The following is a 23,056-nucleotide window of genomic DNA, read 5'->3' on the forward strand; positions in this document are numbered from 1 at the left end:
GTACAGGAGGTAAAGGATGGTGTATCGGTAACAGCAGGGTACAGGAGGCTGTATCAGTAACAGGAGGGTACAGGAGGTAAAGGAGGCTGTATTGATAACAGCAGAGTACAGGAGGTAAAGGATGGTGTATTGATAACAGCAGGGTACAGGAGGTAAAGGATGGTGTATTGATAACAGCAGGGTACAGGAGGTAAAGGAGGCTGTATCAATAACAGCAGGGTACAGGAGGTAAAGGATGGTGTATCAATAACAGCAGAGTACAGGAGGTAAAGGATGGTGTATCGATAACAGCAGGGTACAGGAGGTAAAGGATGGTGTATCGATAACAGTAGAGTACAGGAGGTAAAGGATGGTGTATCGATAACAGCAGGGTACAGGAGGTAAAGGATGGTGTATCAGCAACAGCAGGGTACAGGAGGTAAAGGATGGTGTATCAATAACAGCAGAGTACAGGAGGTAAAGGATGGTGTATCGATAACAGCAGGGTACAGGAGGTAAAGGATGGTGTATCGATAACAGCAGAGTACAGGAGGTAAAGGATGGTGTATCAGTAACAGCAGGGTACAGGAGGTAAAGGATGGTGTATCAGTAACAGCACGGTACAGGAGGTAAAGGATGGTGTATCAATAACAGCAGGGTACAGGAGGTAAAGGATGGTGCATCAGTAACAGCAGGGTACAGGAGGTAAAGGAGGCTGTATCAATAACAGCAGGGTACAGGAGGCTGTATCAATAACAGCAGAGTACAGGAGGTAAAGGATGGTGTATCGATAACAGCAGGGTACAGGAGGTAAAGGATGGTGTATCGATAACAGCAGAGTACAGGAGGTAAAGGATGGTGTATCGATAACAGCAGGGTACAGGAGGTAAAGGATGGTGTATCAGCAACAGCAGGGTACAGGAGGTAAAGGATGGTGTATCAATAACAGCAGAGTACAGGAGGTAAAGGATGGTGTATCAGTAACAGCAGGGTACAGGAGGTAAAGGATGGTGTATCAGTAACAGCACGGTACAGGAGGTAAAGGATGGTGTATCAATAACAGCAGGGTACAGGAGGTAAAGGATGGTGTATCGATAACAGCAGAGTACAGGAGGTAAAGGATGGTGTATCAGTAACAGCAGGGTACAGGAGGTAAAGGATGGTGTATCAGTAACAGCAGGGTACAGGAGGTAAAGGATGGTGTATCAGTAACAGCAGGGTACAGGAGGTAAAGGATGGTGTATCGATAACAGCAGGGTACAGGAGGTAAAGGATGGTGTATCAGTAACAGCAGGGTACAGGAGGTAAAGGAGGCTGTATCAATAACAGCAGGGTACAGGAGGCTGTATCAATAACAGCAGGGTACAGGAGGCTGTATCAATAACAGCAGAGTACAGGAGGTAAAGGATGGTGTATCAGTAACAGCAGGGTACAGGAGGTAAAGGATGGTGTATCAGTAACAGCAGGGTACAGGAGGTAAAGGAGGCTGTATCAATAACAGCAGGGTACAGGAGGCTGTATCAATAACAGCAGAGTACAGAAGGTGAAGGATGGTGTATCGGTAACAGCAGGGTACAGGAGGTAAAGGATGGTGTATCAGTAACAACAGGGTACAGGAGGTAAAGGATGGTGTATCGATAACAGCAGGGTACAGGAGGTAAAGGATGGTGTATCAGTAACAGCAGGGTACAGGAGGTAAAGGATGGTGTATCGATAACAGCAGGGTACAGGAGGTAAAGGAGGCTGTATCAGTAACAGCAGGGTACAGGAGGTAAAGGATGGTGTATCAATAACAACAGGGTACAGGAGGTAAAAGATGGTGTATCGATAACAGCAGGGTACAGGAGGTAAAGGATGGTGTATCAGTAACAGCAGGGTACAGGAGGTAAAGGATGGTGTATCAGTAACAGCAGGGTACAGGGGGTAAAGGATGGTGTATCAGTAACAGCAGGGTACAGGAGGTAAAGGATGGTGTATCAGTAACAGCAGGGTACAGGAGGTAAAGGATGGTGTATCAGTAACAGCAGGGTACAGGAGGTAAAGGATGGTGTATCAGTAACAGCAGAGTGCAGGAGGTAAAGGATGGTGTATCATGAAGCAGGTGATACTTGCCCAGTGTCATTTGCAAGGAAAGTGAAAGAAGACAGATTTCCCTGACAATCAGACACATGGCCATTGGCAGTCATGTATGCATCAAACGTACAACCCCTTACACTGCTTCCTCTAATAGGAATTAACCCTCGTTCATAGCAGCCCATTAGCCAGCGTTGTTCACATGCTTATCTCATACAGTGGGGAGGAAACATACTGTCAGAGCACCAAGGATAGATAGCTGGTCTAAAATACAAGGCCTCAGAGACTGACAATTCACCCCGGGATTGGAAATTAAGAAACAATGTGTGTCACGGGGCAGTTGTTGGAAGTTCAGCCCAGTGTCCCTACTGTTTGAGAGCAGCTTGTCAGGGTTTTGGGAATCCAGCAAACCTGTGTGCGAGACAGCCCAGCCTTTTCGGTTACACTGGCTGGAAAGGACAGAACCAGTTGCAACAAGCAGCTAGAAATGAAAAGCTCACTGTACATATATAAGCTCTCGAAGATGGAAATCTAATCTGGTGACTACAGAAGTCACTACTGAAACATTAATGGAATGGAATTGAATGAATACACTACAGTGGTCCAAAGGCAGCTCACCTTAAGAGTAATTAAGGAGGGATAGCCAACCAGTGAAGCCCACACCCCAGGAGGGAAAGTTTTTAAAAATCAACTGGTCAACAGTAGGGCTGATGTTTCCAATAGAATAAGTACTCTGATTTTAATTCTGGGTCGGTTCTTTGCTACAATCCAAACCGAATCCCACTGCTCTGTCTATGCTCAACAGTCCTGTATGTTCCTCTGTTTTTAAATATTTACCTAACTTTCTCTTTTTAGATCCATCAGTCACTGACCTCAACCCCTCCCTGCAAGCCAAACCCATATTCCCAACAGTCCTCAGTGAAATGAAATTAATTAATTGTAATTAATTGTATTCACTAATCTTTTGGCTACAATTCTAGCGTGACATCTCCTGGGCAGCCACTGTTGAACGAAAGAAAACAGTCCTTCGCCATTCATCTTGTTAAAATTCGTCATCATTTAAAAACAAACTCAATTAAAACTTCACTTACATTCCTCTGCATATAATCCCAACATCTCAATCCTTGCCCAACATCTCAAGTTCCACTTCTTTTTATTCACTTATGGTAGGTGATGTCACTGGCTGAGCCCAGCATTTATTTACCCATCCCTAATTCCCAGAGGGCAGTTAAGAGCCTACCACGTTGCTGTGGGTCTGGAGTCACATGTAGGCCCGACCAGGTAAGGATGGCTGTTTTCCTTCCCTAAAGGATATTAGTCAGCCTTAACATTAGGACATCCTAAGCATTAGCCTAGCGGAGGAGATGGAAATTCCAAACTCTTCCCCCCACCCTGTCAAAAGGTTCTTGGGAAGGGGGTGACAACCGAAGATTTCAAAACTCGGATTTACAAATTTGGTACCGAGGGAATAAAGGTGGTCCGACGATGTCAAATGTCCAGTCTCGGCAGGGAAGGCCAAACAGCTTTCCAATTCTAGGAAACCAACGCCAGCCCTAAAACGTGGGCACCTTCTGACCAATTAGGGAACAAATGGCTCTTGAATTTCAAAGAAATCCTGCTCACAGCTGAGCAGAACATGCAGGTATTAAATTTCAGGCTCACACTCATTCCACAGCTGCTGGGATTAGACCTGGAAGTTTATTTTAAACCAGCATGAAGGCATCACTGAGAATCAACCACATTGCTGTGGGTCTGGGGTCACATGTAGGCCAGGCCAGGTAAGGACGGCAGATTCCTTCCCCAAAGGACATTAAATGAGCCAGATGAGTTGTTTCAACAATCAATAATGAACCTGTGGTCTTCATTAGATTCTTAATTCCGGATTTTTATTGGAGTCAATCTGCCGTGGCGGGATTTGAACCAGAACATTACGTGGGCCCCTGAATTAACAGTCCTGTGATAATACCACTAGGCCACTGCCTCCATATTGTATTCCTGTTTGAGTTTTGTCTTGTCTAGTTTCTCCGTGTGACGATTATGATGTTTGGTGATCAGAATCACGTGAAAGGTCAGTAAGAAAAACACACACTCAAATAAAAAATCATCTGCCAACAAGAATCTTGTCGCAATTTCAGAAGAGTGGCTATTTTTAAATCAGCTGACATCTGGTGTGTGATAAACGACGAGAAAACTTCCCAACTCTGCCTTGACATATTAGCTTTGGCTCAGTTTGATGATCACAGCATGAGCAAGTCACCGTCACAACCCCTGCAAGCCACCTTAGCTCAATCAAGACAGTGTCTGTAACTGAAACGGTTACTGGCAGCGCACTGCAGCCATACTCTGTGCACTTTTCCACTTATTAAATACAAGGCAACAGCTGAATGGCATGAACTGAAATCAGTTAGATGCACATCAACTAATGCAGTCTCTGGTGCGGCTTTTCATTTACAAAATAAAAATGAACAATCTGACAGGGCACAGGAGTCCCATATTAATCTCCATTGTATCTGATTCACCTCTTGCAAAAAAACACCGTCCAAGCGTTAAAGCCACAATGCTCAAGATGTGTAATTTTATTTCAAGAACATTAATTTTTTAAAAATCTAAAAGACTTCACTAATAGAATGAAACCTGTTTTACTGCAAAGAGGGAAGCATAATCCATCTTTTGTACCGTGTCGGAAACGTTGCATCACTCGGGCCTTGGAGTGGCTGCTGGAACTCCTACTGGAATGCACTGCTTTCACTGACAGTGATGTGGAGGTGTCAGCGTTGGACTGGGGTGGACAAAGTTAAAAATCACAGGACACCAAACAGGTTTATTTGGAAGCACTAGCTCTCAGAGCGCTGCTCCTTCGTCAAGTAGCTCCCTGATGAAGGAGCGGCGCTCCGAAAGCTAGTGCTTCCAAATAAACCTGTTGGACTATAAACTGGTGCAGTGTGATTTTTAACTTCAATGACAGTGGAAGGTCATGTTCAACCTTCACAGAGGCAAGTAGATCGATGTTTGAAAGGCAGAAATATGCCCGGCTATGAATGGAGGAGTGGGATGAATCAGAAAGTGCAAGCCCGTTAGGTTGAATGGCCTGTACTCTATGATTCTACACTACTAATATAGAAAAACGGAACTTTTCCAGCACAGAATGTGACCATCCGTCCAATATGGAAGGACCATCTTGATAAAGCTGCCAACAATATTCTTGGAAAAAAACCTACAAGTAGACAGACTACTGCTCACCGAATATCTGTGCAAATACATTTGCATGTTGTTTTTGAGGGGTTCAGGTTCGAGTGGGTGGAGGGAGTGGAAGGGATGGTGAGGCTTACTCCAAGGATTCTTTTATGCCTCAATGACAATGCTCTGACTCACTTGGATATTCTCCCTCAAGTGGGACAAAGGTCACAATTCGCCCAGTCATGTGAAGTAGGTGAAAGGCTGAACTCGTTGCTGGCTCCTGTCACCTTAGTTTGTTGGGTGTTTATGGATGTGACTCAGGCGGAAAATACATTCAGAGAGTGAGAAGATTTGAAAAGTACACCTTCTGCTGTACAACTAATTCAAGTGGGGAAAAAGAACGCACAGAACAATTTCCTGATACCTCCGATAAAGACTGTATAATAATTTTAGGCCAATTCAGAAGCCAAAGTCAAAAGGACACATATGCCACCCCATTTCACACTCTGTAAGTAGTCTGCATTTCTGCTGTGACATTAGCTTTTAACCTGGCACACTACTTCCAAGACTATTGTTCAACTGTTGGGAATCCAGGCAAAGTTAGCTGCTTGAAAATTCACCAAGTGAAGGAGAAGTCAATGAATTTGTTCAGACATTTCAGACTGCAAGCTTCAATCACAAGATCAACGTCTGGTTTGGTCTATTTTTAAAAGATTGATTTGTGTTCACAACCAATTCACACCATATGCAGCATAACAGATTCAATGTGAGACTTCAAATTCTGTCATATCAACTTCAGTGTCATTGTTCATTGAACATGTCACTTTACACAAACGTGGACGTTACTGGCCTGTTTTCACGGGGAAAGCATTTCAGGAAGTAATGCAATACATTAATGCAGATCTTTAAACACTATATTATCCCTGCTCTGTTTCTGGCTGCTCCTGGTTGCAGGCTGTTGCAAAACTGTGTGGAGAACGCACACTACCCATCAGAGAGTGCGATAAAATAGTATTTCCAGACCCCCCAATGACCCGGTTTGCAGAATCATTGCTGCAGCCAATCAGGGAGATGGAAAGGAGGCAGCTCATTTACCTCTCACCCGATTGCAACATGCATAGCTGTTAGTCCAGTTTTATAATCATTGTGCTACTATCCTGTCTACCACAAGGTGCATTTTTACTGCGAGTATCCATGATGAATGGCAGGATCCTGGGAAGCAGTGATGGTCAAAGGGACCTTGATATGCATGTCCACTGGTCCCTTAAGGTATCCGAACAGCCACTTAAAGTGGTTGTGAATGCATTTCTTATATTTGCATTTATTAGTTGGATATAGAATTTAAGAGCTAAAGTGAGGCAGAAACCAGGCAGATGGGAGCAACGGTTGCTCTCCAACACAGGGAAAAATCCTTGTCATCAGGTGTGAGGTCCTCTCAGTGTTGTTATATGTGGTACAGGTCTGGCCTACTCCCCGAACCTGCACTGCTGCAGTCACCCGGGACATCTTCCATTTTACGTGGAGATCAAAGATGAACCATGTCCAAAGGGAAACACTGAACACAGAACTAGCAAAAGTGGGGAGAAAAAACACCACCCAATGCCACCGTCACCCTGATGGCCACCTTTGTGTGTGGCTGCATCAAGCTGTGCATGGAACCCACGGTACATAAACACTAAGTGTCACTAGTACTGAAGTTCTATCTTTCCCCGATAGTGCAAAGGATGGGCCTGGTCTCGTTGCCATGGAACGTGCCAAGTAGTTGGACTGTTCCTTATCAATTGTCCCTTGTGGAGAAATTTGTGAAGAAAAACCCCTTTGACCACAAGTCCATCAGGAAGTGGTCAGCATGGAGTGTCCTTGAGACCCTTCGGGAAAAGGAGAGGGCGGATCCTGTCGAGTGGTTCCCTGGGCAGACTGTCAAAGCCATTTGGCAGAATGCCTCATCGCCAGAACTTTCTAACATGTACCAAGACATGGCTTGGCTGGTGGTGAGAAGGGCTCTGCCTGTGAGATCCTTTATGCACGCCCGGACTCTCAGCTGCACCGCACGCTGCCCTGAAGCGGCTGCGGGGGGGACAAGACTGTCACACACCTCCTTCTGGAATGCGCCCCCATTCCCCCCACCATCACACCCACTCCAGGTACTGGCTCCGACCCCACTCCCAGCTCTACACCCCCACCAGCTCCCAGCCCTGCCGAGTTTTCACCATCCCCCCAGACCTCCCCCTCACTGAGGATGAACGATCAGTCCTCAGCAAAGGACTCACCTTTGTCCCCCTCCGTCCACGCACCAATGAATTTAATACACGCCGTGACATCCAACAATTCTTCCGTCGCCTCCGCCTCCGAGCTTACTTTCACAATCAGGACTCCCGCCCACCTTCCGAGGACCCCTTCGCCCACCTCCAACACACTGCATCCACCTGGACACCCCGCGCTGGCCTATTACCTGCCCTCGACCTCTTCATTTCCAACTGCCGCCAGGACATTAACCGCCTCAACCTGTCGACCCCCCTCCCCCACTCCAACCTCTCACCCTCACAACGCGCAGCCCTCCAATCCCTCTGCTCCAATCCTGACCTCACCATCAAGCCAGCGGATAAAGGGGGCGCAGTGGTAGTCTGGCGCACTGACCTCTACATCGCTGAAGCCAAACGCCAACTCGAGGACACCTCTTCCTACCGCCCCCTTGACCATGACCCCACCCCCCATCACCAAACCATCATCTCCCAGACCATACAGAACCTCATCACCTCAGGAGATCTCCCACCCACAGCTTCCAACCTCATAGTCCGGGAACCCCGCACTGCCCGGTTCTACCTCCTTCCCAAGATCCACAAGCCTGACCACCCTGGCCGACCCATTGTCTCAGCATGCTCCTGCCCCACTGAACTCATCTCTACCTACCTCGACACTGTCCTATCCCCCCTAGTCCAGGAACTCCCCACATACGTTCGAGACACCACCCACGCCCTCCACCTCCTCCAAGACTTCCGTTTCCCCGGCCCCCAACGCTTCATCTTCACCATGGATATCCAATCCCTCTACACCTCCATCCGCCATGACCAGGGCCTCCAAGCCCTCCGTTTTTTCCTCTCCAGACGTTCCCAACAGTACCCCTCCACCGACACTCTCATTCGTTTGGCCGAACTGGTCCTCACCCTTAACAATTTCTCCTTTGAATCCTCCCACTTCCTCCAGACCAAAGGGGTAGCCATGGGCACACGTATGGGCCCCAGCTATGCCTGTCTCTTTGTTGGCTACGTAGAGCAGTTGATCTTCCGTAATTACACCGGCACCACTCCCCACCTCTTCCTCCGCTACATTGATGACTGCATTGGCGCCACCTCGTGCTCCCGCGAGGAGGTTGAGCAATTCATCAACTTCACCAACACATTCCACCCTGACCTTAAATTTACCTGGACCATCTCTGACACCTCCCTCCCCTTCCTGGACCACTCCATCTCCATCAGTGACGACCGACTTGACACTGACATTTTCTACAAACCCACCGACTCCCACAGCTACCTGGATTACACCTCTTCCCACCCTACCTCTTGCAAAAATGCCATCCCGTATTCCCAATTCCTCCGCCTCCGCCGTATCTGCTCCCAGGAGGAGCAGGTCCACCGTAGAACACACCAGATGGCCTCCTTCTTTAGAGACCGCAATTTCCCTTCCCACGTGGTTAAAGATGCCCTCCAACGCATCTCATCCACATCCCGCACCTCCTCCCTCAGACCCAACCCCTCCAACCGTAACAAGGACAGAACGCCCCTGGTGCTCACCTTCCACCCTACCAACCTTCGCATAAACCAAATCTTCCGCCGACATTTCCGCCACCTCCAAACAGACCCCACCACCAGGGATATATTTCCCTCCCCACCCCTCTCCGCCTTCCGCAAAGACCGTTCCCTCCGTGACTACCTGGTCAGGTCCATGCCCCCCTACGACCCACCCTCCCATCCTGGCACTTTCCCCTGCCACCGCAGGAACTGTAAAACCTGTGCCCACACCTCCTCCCTCACCTCCATCCAAGGCCCTAAAGGAGCCTTCCACATCCATCAAAGTTTTACCTGCACATCCACTAATATCATCTATTGTATCCGTTGCTCCCGATGCGGTCTCCTCTACATTGGGGAGACTGGGCGCCTCCTAGCAGAGCGCTTTAGGGAACATCTCCGAGACACCCGCACCAATCAACCACACTGCCCCGTGGCCCAACTCCCCCTCCCACTCTGCCGAGGATATGGAGGTGCTGGGCCTCCTCCACCGCCGCTCCCTCACCACCAGACGCCTGGAGGAAGAACGCCTCATCTTCCGCCTCGGAACACTTCAACCCCAGGGCATCAATGTGGATTTCAACAGTTTCCTCATTTCCCCTTCCCCCACCTCATCCTAGTTTCTAACCTCCAGCAACTCGATCCCCTGACTTGTCCAGACTTGTCCGACCTGCCCAGCTCCTTTTCCACCTATCCACTCCACCCTCTCCTCCCTGACCTATCACCTTCATCTCCTTCCCCACTGACCTATTGTACTCTATGCTACTCTCTCCCCACCCCCACCCTCCTCTAGCTTATCTCTCCACGCTTCAGGCTCTCTGCCTTTATTCCTGATGAAGGGCTTTTGCCCGAAACGTCGATTTTGCCTGTCCTCGGATGCTGCCTGAATTGCTGTGCTCTTCCAGCACCACTGATCCAGAACCTATGCAGAGGAAGTCTGGAGAGGAATGCAGTGGTGTTTGTCAAGGTTCGTCCCGAGTAGCTCCGTGACGAGGGACTCTGTGCTCTACGGTCTGTTCCCCGAGACGCAGTCTGAGGTGAACATCAACTGTGCCTGGAGGACCATCAACTTGGTGAGAGAAGCACTTTGCTCTGCCCGAAACTTGCTGGTCTTCCAGCTGAAGGAGTTGACCCTGACTGAGTGTTGCAGACTGGCACATTCCAAGGTCCAGGACTACGTGTTGAGGGACGCACTGAAGCTTGGGGCAGCTGCCGCCAAGGCGCGGTGGGGAAAGACCACCGTGTAAGGACCTCCTGCCAAAGAACAACGTGGGGCCCATTCAGTGGGATTAGAATTGTTTGGTGGCTGTTTTTGACAGGCCCAATTATGATGGGCTGAAGGGCCTTTCTCTGTGCTGTCGCCCTCTGTGACTCCAAAAGATGAAGTGCCATCAAGTGTTTGGAATTGATTGCGGCTTGTAAAGTGCTGGAGTGGAGACTGCACAAGGGATTGAGGTGAGCAGAAATCACCAATAGGAAAAGAACATCAAGGGACTGGGCAAATTGGCAAGAAGGAAAGTGGACAAGCTCAAAACTCCTTGGCTTTATGGGTCTGCAAGGCAGAGAACCCATTAATGAAGAAAGAAAGCTCTACAAATAAAATCAGAGGCAAGGCTTGAGGCATGTCACCTAAACGTCACAAAATCTAATAAATGATAAATAAAACTGGATGGGTTCTGTCAGAGCTCCACTGTTTAGAACGGTGATGAAACACTCATTTGCTGTGAGGAGATCACTTGTGGGCCTGCAGACAGCGAGCTCTCCTTATCTGTGCTCCTGTAAAGTTTCTGTCATTTGTCAACACCATTCCCTGTTTATTTATGCATTTAAAGAAAAAAAACAGAGAAGATTGCATTGGAGTGTGTGCAATTTCGAAAAAGAGAGTAGCAGCAAACACATACAAATACAGAGATTTCTTGGTGGGAGTAAATTGGCATCTTCTCCAAATCTGACCTCTTGCACATCCTACACTTTCACAGTTTCACCACTGCCATCACACGTCAACTGCCCCAGCCTCATGTTAGAGTATTCTGCCCTTAACCTTCCTACCTTCCGTAGGACAGGATAGCAACCTACCGTGGAGCAAGTGTTCAGTCACCGAACCTAATATCGTCCTTTGTGCTTCAGTGTCAAATTTTGTTCGAGAATTCACTTCTGCGAAGTTTTACGTCGCTGATGGTGCCCTATAAATACGGGCCACTATTGGTGGGGTTAGGCAGATCCCAGCGTGAAAACACACACACACACTGTTGTGCAATGTCATGGAAAACCTCTTTTCTGCACAAGTTATCACTGGTGTACAGCCCCAGCTGTATGACACTGGTACATACGTCTCTCTCGCAGGCAGTCCCTCAGAGGGTGTGCAGTTCCTTGCATACATACACACGCATGATAATGCTATTCAGCTCTGAGATCAGTGCTGTAGCTTTGTAAGAATTGAAACATTGTCCTGTTAACTGGTCAATTACCATATGAATCTGCTGAATGGCATCCGGCTGCCATTAATGCACTGAATACTGGTACTGAACCTCAAAGGGCAAGCTTTCACACTTGTCAGTTTAATGTGGCCTAGAATTTTATTGACCAGTCCTGCAGGGATAAATTACAAAGAATTACTGAAAGATCAATCAATGGAGTGTAGTTTTTCAGTTTTGGATAAATGGAAAACAGTAAAAGTATTAACCTATTTTACCCAAATAAAACCTTTTAAAATCCAATTGACTATCTTGACCCGTGTTTTTTTTTAGCTGAACACAGGTGCGTTAAGCTCACTGTCAGGTTGTGGTATAAAGAGCGCTCCAGCAAGCAGCTAAAAGCCAAGAAAGACATTGTGCGGCATGTTATCAGTATTACATAGTGCATTCCACTAAGTAAAGACAGGAAAACCTGCTGTCGGCAGTCACACAACATACATCGTACCAGCCGGGAAACTGACTTCACAGTACAAGGTGCATAAATAGAAATAGAAATTGCTGGAAAAGCTCAGCAGATCTGGCAGCAATCTGATGAGAGAAATCAGAGTTAATGTCATAGAGCTATAGAGATGTACAGCATGGAAACAGACCCTTCGGTCCAACCCGTCCATGCCGACCAGATATCCCAACCCAATCTAGTCCCACCTGCCAGCACCCGGCCCATACCCTCCAAACCCTTCCTATTCATATACCCATCCAAATGCCTCTTAAATGCTGTAACTGTACCATCCTCCACCACTTCCTCTGGCAGCTCATTCCATACAATGCACCACCTTCTGTGTGAAAACATTGCCCCTTGGGTCCCTTTTATATCTTTCCCCTCTCACCCTAAACCTACGCCCTCTAGTTTTGGACTCCCCCAGCCCAGGGAAAATACTTTGTCTATTTATCCTATCCATGTCCCTTGTGATTTTATAAACCTCTATCAGGTCACCCCTCAGCTTCCGATGCTCCAGGGAAAACAGGCTCAGCCTGTTCAGCCTCTCCCTGTAGCTCAGATCCTCCAACCCTAGCAACATCCTTGTAAGTCTTTTCTGAACCCTTTCAAGTTTCACAACATCTTTCCGATAGGAAGGAGACCAGAATTGCACGCAATATCCAAACAGTGGCCTCACCAAAGTTCTGTATAGCCGCAATATGACCTCCCAACTCCTGTACTCAATACTCTGACCAATAAAGGAAAGCATACCAAACGTCGCCTTCGCTATCCTATCTACCTGCAACTCCACTTTCAAGGAGCTATGAACCTGCACTCCAAGGTCTCTTTGTTCAGCAACACTCCCTAGGACCTTACCATTAAGTGTATAAGTCCTGCTAAGATTTGCTTTCCCAAAATGCAGCACCTCACATTTATCTGAATTAAACTCCATCTGCCACTCCTCAGCCCATGGGCCCATCTGATCAAGATCCCGTTGTAATCTAAGGTAACCTTCTTCGCTGTCCACTACACCTCCAATTTTGGTGTCATCAGCAAACTTACTAACTATACCTACGTTCATATCCAAATCGTTTATATAAATGACAAAAAGTAGTGGACCCAACACTGTTCCTTGTTCGGTTTAGGTTGAAGAAAGACACATATGCTTGAGATAAGCCCTAATGAATTTACAATATGAGCAAGGGCATTGCAGGGGTCCTCAACTGTGGGGGATAAAGGGAGCCAGGAAAATATACAAATAGGAAGGGTTTAGAGGGATATGGGTCAAATGCTGCCAAATGGGACTAGATCATTGAATGATTTCAAGGGGCAGCTAAATATAGCACCAGGGAGGAGTGGGACCAAACATTATGGGGAGAAAGCAGCATTGGGCTATTAAGTTGGGCAAACGGCCATGATCATGATGAATGGTGGAACAGGCTCAAAGGGCTGAATGGCCTCCTCCTGCTTCTATCTTCTATGATTCTATTAATTTAGGGTATCTGGTCGGCATAGGCGAGTTGGACCGAAGAGTCTGTTTCTAGTCCATATAAAGCTATGACTGAAGCATGATTTGGAGATGCCGTGCACCCTCTCACAGACTTAAGACAGTCTGCACTCACTGCACACACACATACACTCTCTCACACTCACAACCCCCAACCCAGACACACACACACACACACAGACAGACAAAGACCCACATGCACACATATATTTTGTGGGGTGAATTTGTACTTGCAGGGTTACATTGTACTTTGCTCAAAAACTGCATACATTCATGTAGAACTCTGAGCTCAAAAACTGCATGAATTTATGTAAAACTCTGTTATCTCACTTTTTAGATTAGAATCAATCTAAACATCATGGCATAGACAGAGAACACAGGGGGCTAACACCTTCAACATATTGTCTAGCTATCACCCATTGTTAACAGCTAACCCGAGAATGCAACTTTAAAAAAAGGGTTTTGTGATTTACACATGAAAGAAGTGAAACTATTACTGTATTCTAACAGATGAAAGGCTTAGCAGACAATCAATTCTTCAATGTATAATTTCAGTAAATTTTTGCTATAAATTCTGTGTTAGGATCGAGCCCTCCACAACCACCTGATGAAGGAGCGTCGCTCTGAAAGCTAGTGTGCTTCCAATTACACCTGTTGGACTATAACCTGGTGTTGTGTGATTGTTAACTTTATGACTGAAGCAGACATCAAAACTTCCAACAGGGGCAGTTAGATGGACGCACTTCTCTTTTAGACCAAATGTGTCACACTATTATATAAAAGAGGCAACTTGCCCAAATACCCACTTATCCCAGTGTTAACATTCGTGAAATCATCCTGCATTAAAGTCATCATTACCCATGAATCCAATTCCCAGAGGAGGAGACGGCAGGTATTTGGAAGCCGCACTGAGCAGCGGATCGAGGTGCTCTGTCCCTGCTGCAACTTTACTCGGATCCCAGCTTCCGCTGCAGAATCTCCGGATCTTTTTCCCTAGGATTCCATTCACTTCTAACAGGGCTGGAATAGAAACAAAAGGTATAAACCAATCAGGTGTAGCCCGAGGCAGCGACAGTGCTTCCAGCCTGCTGCAGTCATGGTGCGTTTACTGCATTCTGGCCACAGAACTAACACTGTGACACTCTGTGAGCAACCCAAATCAGAGATTTTCAAAAATGTGAAATGCAGGTTTGGTGCAGAAAGAGGGTTAATTTAGAAGAAACCTCATAAATCAAGATTAAACTTCATGGACTTGGGCCAGGATTTAACAAAGCAGGAGGCCATTTGGCCCATTCTATACGAGCTAGCCCTTGGTAAAAGCTAGGCCATTTTCCTTTTGGGAAGACGCTATTGAACTCTGTTCTCCAACCTTTTGAGAATTGGAAAGCTCTGGGCTGGTCTAACAATCCCAAGCGGACAGTGCACTGGGCAAAGGGTTAGGCATCGTCAGTGGTCTCATTTCTAAGAGAACCTGATGTTGGAAACTTCTGTCCATCTTGTCGGTAAGGCTTTCACTTCCTCCTAACGAGCTTGTGTATCATGCGATGACACAAACACATCAACAGACCATACAGCCTGTTACGCCCACACAATGAGCCCTGCTCCCCCTGCTCTTACACTAGCCCTAACTGTTTCCTTTTGAAGTATTTCTCCAATTCCTTTGAAAGGTATCCAATTTGCTTCCAACACCTTTATAAGGAATTCATTAGGGAAACAGGTGCAGTACAATAGTGCATCCAGCTAAGAGACTGGGTGATACAGCCTTGGCTATTTTCCAGGGCAGTGCCGGACTTTCACCCATCACCTTTACCCCGATCCATATTCTGCATTAAGGGTCGATAGGTATAGGTGGCAGGCCCTTGATTGAGATCTCTAGCACAGAGATGGAAAGAGTTACCACTCCAGGGAAATAGGTGCAAAATCCAGGTCATCACTCCAGCTGAGAGAGTGCTGCACTGACAGTGATGCTGTATTTATGGTGACAGGTATAATCGTTTGCTCTTTCCAGGCTGCTGTGCACAAGTTGGCTGCATAATGCCCTGTTAAATGACTGGGAATGCTGTGTGTGTGTGTGTGTGTGGGTATACGCATATGTGTCTGTGTGCACGCGTGTGCCTGTGAATTGCAGGCGCTTGTCTTTTTAGCTGTATACTGCAGACTCACCATCATTCATCTCTGCGCCAAAGATAATGGCCTTGGCTCCTGACACAGACAGGCAGTGAGTGAGTGCGTCGAGGCGGAGATTGAAGTTGAGCAGTGCCCCCTCTACTCCAACTTTAGCCATCCCAAGCCACAGCCCGACAAACTCCGGCCTGCTCTCCATGAACAAGGCAATGACATCACCCGGTCCGTAGCCTTGCTCCCGAAGGAAGTTGCCCACGGCATTGGAATACTCGTCGAGGTCCCTGAAAGTCCACTTTTCGTCAACCCCTTCATAAATGAGGGCAACCTTATCTGGGTGTTTCTGCACTGTGTCGTGAAAGATCTTCGGGATAGTGCTGTCTTCCCGTTGGTGTTTCCATACAGCTAACTTAACCCTCAGCAGCAACAACAGACCACTGCCAAACAGGGGGAAAAAGAAAAACCACACACCATTACTTTACATTTCATTCTCCAGGGAACTTGTGAAATCACAGCTAACCAACAGGTGCTCCAGTCAGAGATATGATCTGCAGTTTTTCACCGAAAGCCTAACTGGTGACTACCATTGATTGTCGGAAAACATCCTACCTGCGCTGCTACAGTCCTTGAAGGAACAAAATCCGCTTTCCTGACCTGGTCTGGCCTGACTGTGACTCCAGAACCACAGCAAAGTGGTTTACTCTAAAATGCTCTCTGAAATGGCCAAACCAAATATTGCCCTTGAGCTAATTTAGGGATGAGCAGTAAATGGGCTGAAAATGTGTTGCTGGAAAAGCGCAGCAGGTCAGGCAGCATCCAAGGATCAGGGGAATCGACGTTTCGGAAGAAGGGCTTATGCCCGAAACGTTGATTCTCCTGCTCCTTGGATGCTGCCTGACCTGCTGCGCTTTTCCAGCAACACATTTTCAGCTCTGATCTCCAGCATCTGCAGTCCTCACTTTCTCCATGAGCAGTAAATGTAAACTTGAACAGTCTTGAATGATTATGCTGATTCCAATCTTTCATGGGCACTTTATGAAGGATTGAAAAGATAGTGAAGAAGGCGTTTGGTATGCTTTCCTTTATTGGTCAGAGTATTGAGTACAGGAGTTGGGAGGTCATGTTGCGACTGTACAGGACATTGGTTAGTCCACTGTTGGAATATTGCATGCAATTCTGGTCTCCTGCCTATCGGAAAGATGTTGTGAAATTTGAATGGGTTCAGAAAAGATTTACAAGAGATGTTGTTAGGGTTGGAGGATTTGAGCTGTAGGGAGAGGCTGAACAGGCTGGGGCTGTTTTCCCTGGAGCATCAGAGGCTGAGGGGTGACCTGATAGAGGTTTATAAAATCATGAGGGGCATGGATAAGATAAATAGACAAAGTCTTTTCCCTGGGTTGGGGGAGTCCAGAACTAGAGTTGATAGGTTTAGGGCGAGAAGGGAAAGATATAAAAGAGGCCTAAGGGGTAACCTTTTCTCGCAGAGGATGGTACGTGTATGGAATGAGCTGCCAGAGGAAATGGTGGAGGCTGGTAACATTACAACATTTAAGAAGCATTTGGATGGGTATATGAATAGGAAGGGTTTGGAGGGATATGGGCCGGGTGCTGGCAGGTGGGACTAGATTGGGTTGGGATATCTGGTTCAGCATGGACGGGTTGGACCGAAGGGTCTGTTTCCGTGCTGTACATCTCTATGACTCTATGAGCGGCGCTGGAAAAGTACAGTAGGTCAGGCAGCACCCGAGGAGCAGGAAAATCGATGTTTCAGGCATAAGCCCTTCATCAGGAATGTGTGTTGGGAGGGGGTGGGGGGAGGGGTGGGGGCTGAGATAAATAGCAGGGGGGGGGCAACATAGCTGGGAAGGTGATAGGTAGATGCAGGTGTGGGGGGCTTTAGGTTGGAGTGCTTTAATATTTATAAAATCCCTTTGGATGCTCCTTAACATTATTTGCCAAAGTTACCTCTTGTCCCCTTTTTGCCCTCCTGATTTCCCTCTTAAGTACACTCCTACTGCTGTAATGCTCCTTTAAGGATTGACTCGATCTCTCCTGTCTATACCTGACATATGTTTCCAGACACAAAGAGACAGACAGAGAGAGAGAGAGAGAGAGTGGGGGACAGGCAGTCAGAGAGATTGAGATGGAAGTTTATCTGATATGGAAATAAGTGTTTCCTGACTTCCCTCCGAATGCCTTGGCTCGAATTTTAAAATGATACTCCCTTTTGCTCGATACCCTGACTGGAGATTTTAATTAGTCTGTCCCAGCCTGTTCAAATCCATTTAAAATCCCAAGAGAACACACCTCAATCGTCTCCAAACACAGCTGACGATCTTCCTCACTGAAGCCTGAGCCCTTCCCAAAAGAATCTTAATTTTTAAAAATGGCCTTCTCCAGGCCTAGGCTATGGGAAAGATAAGGAAGCAACTCCTCACGAGCCTCTCCAACAATCGGAAACAATGTTATCCACAATACTGGTTTCAGCAGAACTGGCACAAGCTTGCTGGCGACAGACCAGGAAGATTTGAGCAATGCTTGCAATTCAACCCACTGTTCGCCTCCCAGAAACGATGGCTCACATTTCACCAGGCCTTCGGGAGAGGAAGTGTGACCAAGTGAACTTCAAATCACGTGAACCTGTGTAACCTTTGGAGAGAACCTGCACCCATGTTAGAAAAGGTCCAGAAAGCTTAGTCACTTTAAGAAGCTGTTTTCTGTTAATAAATTTCTTTAGGCAAGATCGCTGTGCAGATTAGACTTTTAATTACAGTTACAGAACTTTTCCAACTTTCCTACACGTAGGGTAAACAAACTATTTTAAAGATTGACAGATATCTTCCATACCCTTCTCCATAGTAAACACTGATGCAAAATACTCGTTTAGTATCTCCCCCATCTCCTGTGGCTCCACACACAGTTTGCCTTACTGATCTTTGAGGGCTCTATTCTCTCCCTAGTTACCCTTTTGTCCTTAATATATTTATAAAATCCCTTTGGATTCTCCTTAACCTTATTTGCCAAAGCTACCTCATGTCCCCTTTTTGCCCTCCTGATTTCCCTCTTAAGTACACTCCTACTGCTTTAATACTCCTTTAAGGATTGACTCAATCTCTCCTGTCTATACCTGACATATGCTTCCATTTTTTTCTTAACCAAAACATCAATTTGTTTAATCATTCAGCATTCCCTATACCTACCAGCCTTTCCTTTCACCCTGACAGGAATATACTGTCTCTGGACTCTCGTTATCTCACTTCTGAAGGCTTCCATTTTTCCAGCCGTCCCTTTGCCTACGAACATCTGCCCCCAAATCAACTTTTGAAAGTTCTTGCCTAATACAGTCAAAACTGACCTTCCTCCAATTTAGAACTTCAACTTTTAGATCAGGTCAATCCTCTTCCATCAGTATATTACAATCCCAATAAGGTGATCATCCCTTTCTTAATTCTCAGTTCCACCCAAATAACTTCCCTGGATGTATTTCCGGGAATGCCCTCCCAAAGTACAGCTGTAATATTATCCCTATTCAAAAACGCTACACCCCCTCCCTTCCTGTAGCATTTGCATCCTGGAACATTAAGCTGCCAGTCCTGCCCATCCCTGAGCCATGTTTCTGTAATTGCTGTGATATCCCAGTCCCATGTTCCTAACCACGCCCTGAGCTCATCTGCCTTCCCTGTTCGGCCCCTACCAGTTCTACCTTGTTCTCTGCTTTGTCCCTACCTGCCCTGACTGTTCGACTCGTTCCTTCCCCACCCCCACCTTATTTGTTCAAATCCTCCCGAGCAGCTCTTGCAAATCTCCCTGCCAGTATACTAATCTCCTTCCAAATTCAGGTGTAATCTGTCCTCCTTGTAAAGGTCACTTCTACCCCAGGAGAGATTCCAATGAGCCAAAAGTGTGAATCCTTCTCCCCTGCACCAGCTCCTCAGCCACAGATTCATCTGCTCTATCCTTAAGTTTGTTTACATCACATGGTACAACATGAAATGAGGTATAGGAACAGGAAAAGACCATTCACCCCCTCTAGCTTCACCTACATTCAATCAGACTTCGGCTGATCTGTAGTTTCACTCTATCTGCTGTTTTCATTTCCTGTCACTGAATGCCATCACCTACCAAAGTAGGGTTGAAGGTTTTGACCTATAGGGAGAGGTTGAACAGGCTGGGGCTGTTTTCCCTGGAGTGTCGGAGGCTGAGGGGGTGATCTTATAGAGGTTTTTAAAATCATGAGGGGCATAGATAGGATAAATTGACAAGGTCTTTTTCCTGGGGTGGGGGAGTCCAGAACTAGAGGGCATAGGTTTGGGGTGAAAGGGAAAAGATTTAAAATGGACCTAAGGGGCAACCTTTCCATGCAGAGGGTGGTGAGTGTATGGAATGAGCTGCCAGAGGAAATGGTGGAGGCTGGTACAATTACAACATTTAAAAGGCATTTGGATAAGTATATGAATAGGAAGGGTTTAGAGGGATATTGGCAAAGTGCTGGCCAATGGGATTAGATTGGGTTGGGATATCTGGTCAGCATGGACGGGTTGGACCGAAGAGTCTGTTTCCGTGCTGTACATCTCTGCCTTTCAAGTCTTTCACGTTTGAGTTGAATGCCAGCATGGGGGGGGGAGAGCTACAGATTCCATTCCTTTTCAAGTGAAGTTGGTGATGATACTGGGGAATATTTGCAGTGAATGATGGAGCTTTATGTCTTAAACCAGTTGAGGCAATACCTGGTTCAGGATAATCAGATTGAGAAACATGGTATTTTCTAACGAGGATTTCACACCTGCTCAGGTTGACATGAGAGAGAATCTATGCCTGGTATCTGAGACAACGTGACCACCTTAACAAACAAAAGCCAGATTAACTCGCTGCATGGCTCACTTGCAGCTTGAGAGAAGATGCGCACTAATTGGTCCTTATGTATGTTTTCCTTAATTCTTTCACAGCGTACCAACCTCACTGACAAGGTCAGCAATTACTGTTAATTCCTAATTGCCCTTGAGGGCGTGATCACCGGCCATGTTCTTGAACTCTTCCAATCCATGAGATGCCTGTGCACACACAATGCTGTGGAGAAGAGTTTATTCTATTACTGGCAAGAGCATTGAATTGAATCTGAAGGACTTTGGGATGCTCTGTGAATGTAATAATGGCGGTTACATCAATGCAAGCTCTTCTTCACTCTTAAAGAAGTGGTGAAAAAAAACTGATGTCCCAAAGAGCAGATACAGTCTAATCCGAGACAGTCACTGGGCTTTGTGGAGTTGCATTTGGCTGTCACCAATGCTCTGTTTTTAGTAAAAGTGGCATTCTGACTTTAGATTAGATTCCCTACAGTGTAGAAACAGGCCATCCAGCCCAACAAATCCACACCATCCCTCAAAAGAGCAACCCACCCCCCTACATTTACCCCTTCACCTAACAGTATGGGCAATTTAGCACGGCCAATTCACCTAACCTGCACATTTTTGGACTGTGGGAGGAAACCGGAGCACCCGGAGGAAACCCACGCAGACACGGGGAGAATGTGCAAACTTCACACAGAGAGTTGCCGGAGGTGGGAATTGAACCAGAGTCTCTGGCGCTGTGAGGCAGCAGTGCGAACCACTGTGCCGCATTCTTATTTAACTTAGCATCAGGCAACCTTTCAGACTATTGAGGAGTGCAGACCCACAAAGTGAAAAGAGAGTTCTAAAATAAAATAATGTTGGCTTCAGGTAGAAAGTGAGGAGTGCAAACGCTGGAGCTCAGAGTCGAGAGTTTGGTGCTGGAAAAGCACAGCGGGTCAGGCAGCATCCGAGGAGCGAGAGAATCAACATTTCGGGCATAAGTCCTTCCTTGTACAATTGAAATATGGACGGCGGGGTAAATGGGAGAGACCTGCACTTGATTGGAAAGGTTTGGGAACCGGATTGGAATTTGGGTGCTTAGCTTTTGTTGCTTTAATGCTTAGACAATGTGCTCCAATATTAATAAGGTATTAAAAAGGAGGCGAGAGGGGGGCACGCAGGAGTGGATGGTTAGGGAATGCACCAAGGTTCAGCTGCAATTGATAGAACACAGGGAAGTGAGAGATATGCAAAAGGAGTCGCAGAAACGTCGCAGTTTTGGAAAGGTTGCATAATTTGAGTGCTGTGAAACAGTGCAGAAGCAATGTTGTCATTTCAATATATCATCATTCTGTCAGCCTCCTTAATCCCACACTAAGTACAATTTAATCAATGTGAACGTCAACAAGATACAGGGCAACATCTACTGCTGATGAGAATAATATGGTTTCTTTAAGGTGGTATGCTTGTGGTTTGAGACCCTGTACCACATAGCATTGCTTAGTACAGAATTAACAGAAGTGAACAAACTGTTCCCTTTAAAGAAAGGTGGCTGTTTCAACAGACAGAGACCAACTCCACTGCAAGGGTGTCACCAGACTGACAGCTTCACACAATGTCTGTCTACACCTTAGAATGACTTGCAGGACAGACAGGGCTGAAGCCAGAAGTTGAGGCAGACGTTCAGGTCTAATTAGCTGACCAGCCAAGTTAGGTGCATGCATCCCCAGTAATCCTTTATTCAAAAGAAAGAATAAAGTGAGATATTAAATCCTTATCCATTCTGAAACGGTTAGAAAGTATCAAATTAAGATAACTCCCCAACAGAGTTAAGGATTCCTGCAGCAGTGGAGAATGCAGCTCTGCTTTGAATACCAGGAGTAATGTGTCAAATGGGTCTTTTCACTGTCTAAATGCAGAAAAAGAGGCCGATAATGAAAGGATCTTTTCTTCAATTGCTAATTTTGAGGGGGAGGCAATGGCATAGTGGTATTATCACTGGACTATTAAATCCAGAGACTGAGGTAATATTCTGGGGACCTGGGTTTGAATCCTGCTATACGGCAGATGATGGAAGTTGAATTCAATAAATATCTGGAATTAAGAATCTTATCAATTGTTGAACCATCTGCTTCACTAATGTCCTTACCTGGTCTGGCCTACATGTGACTCCAGCTCCACAGCCTTAGGGACAAGCAATAAATGCTGGTCTAGTCAGTGACACATTCATCCCATGCATGAATTTAAAAAAAAACGTAATTTATCACCTTTATTTTGGCCAATCTGAAATGTAATATCGGGAGTGGCAAATCCAAGTTGCATGTATCAATATGAATCACGATCAGATAGACTAACTGGTAAAGGAACATTTCAAAACATGTTGCAACAAATTAGGCAAAGGGCAAGGACAATTTTATAAGGCTATGGTGAAAGAGCAAGGGGATGGAAGGAATTGGTTGAATTAGTTTCAATAGTAACACGGTTAGCAGACATGGTGGGCCAAAGGGCCCGTTTCTGTGCTGCATTGTTCTCTGTTCTAAAGGCACAATGGGCCAAGTAGCCTTCTCCAGGGCTGTATAATTTCACTGTGACAGTGACCGAGTTGGGAGACGTGAGATCTGCTATTTAGGGAACACTGCCTGCATTAAAGCAGAACAAATGGGTGGCACGGTGGCACAGTGGTTAGCACTGCT

General features: G+C 46.4%; 1 protein-coding gene across 4 annotated transcripts in view; it reads right to left on the minus strand.

The window, feature by feature from the left end:
* Nucleotides 1-23,056, minus strand: part of slc27a1a (solute carrier family 27 member 1a) — a 159,233-nt gene that overhangs the window by 97,976 nt on the left and 38,201 nt on the right. For all 4 annotated transcript variants that reach the window (XM_087983462.1, XM_087983460.1, XM_087983461.1 and 1 more), the window contains exons 3-4: nt 15,577-15,971; nt 14,272-14,433 (exon numbers count right to left, since the gene is read on the minus strand). In XM_087983462.1, coding sequence (XP_087839588.1) covers nt 14,272-14,433; nt 15,577-15,971 — 557 coding nt within the window. The remainder of the gene's footprint in view (nt 1-14,271; nt 14,434-15,576; nt 15,972-23,056) is intronic.

The sequence above is a fragment of the Chiloscyllium plagiosum genome, unplaced genomic scaffold (assembly GCF_037043375.1).
Source record: "Chiloscyllium plagiosum isolate Xiang-an unplaced genomic scaffold, Cpla_swu_hap1 HiC_scaffold_45, whole genome shotgun sequence".
NCBI lineage: Eukaryota > Metazoa > Chordata > Chondrichthyes > Orectolobiformes > Hemiscylliidae > Chiloscyllium > Chiloscyllium plagiosum.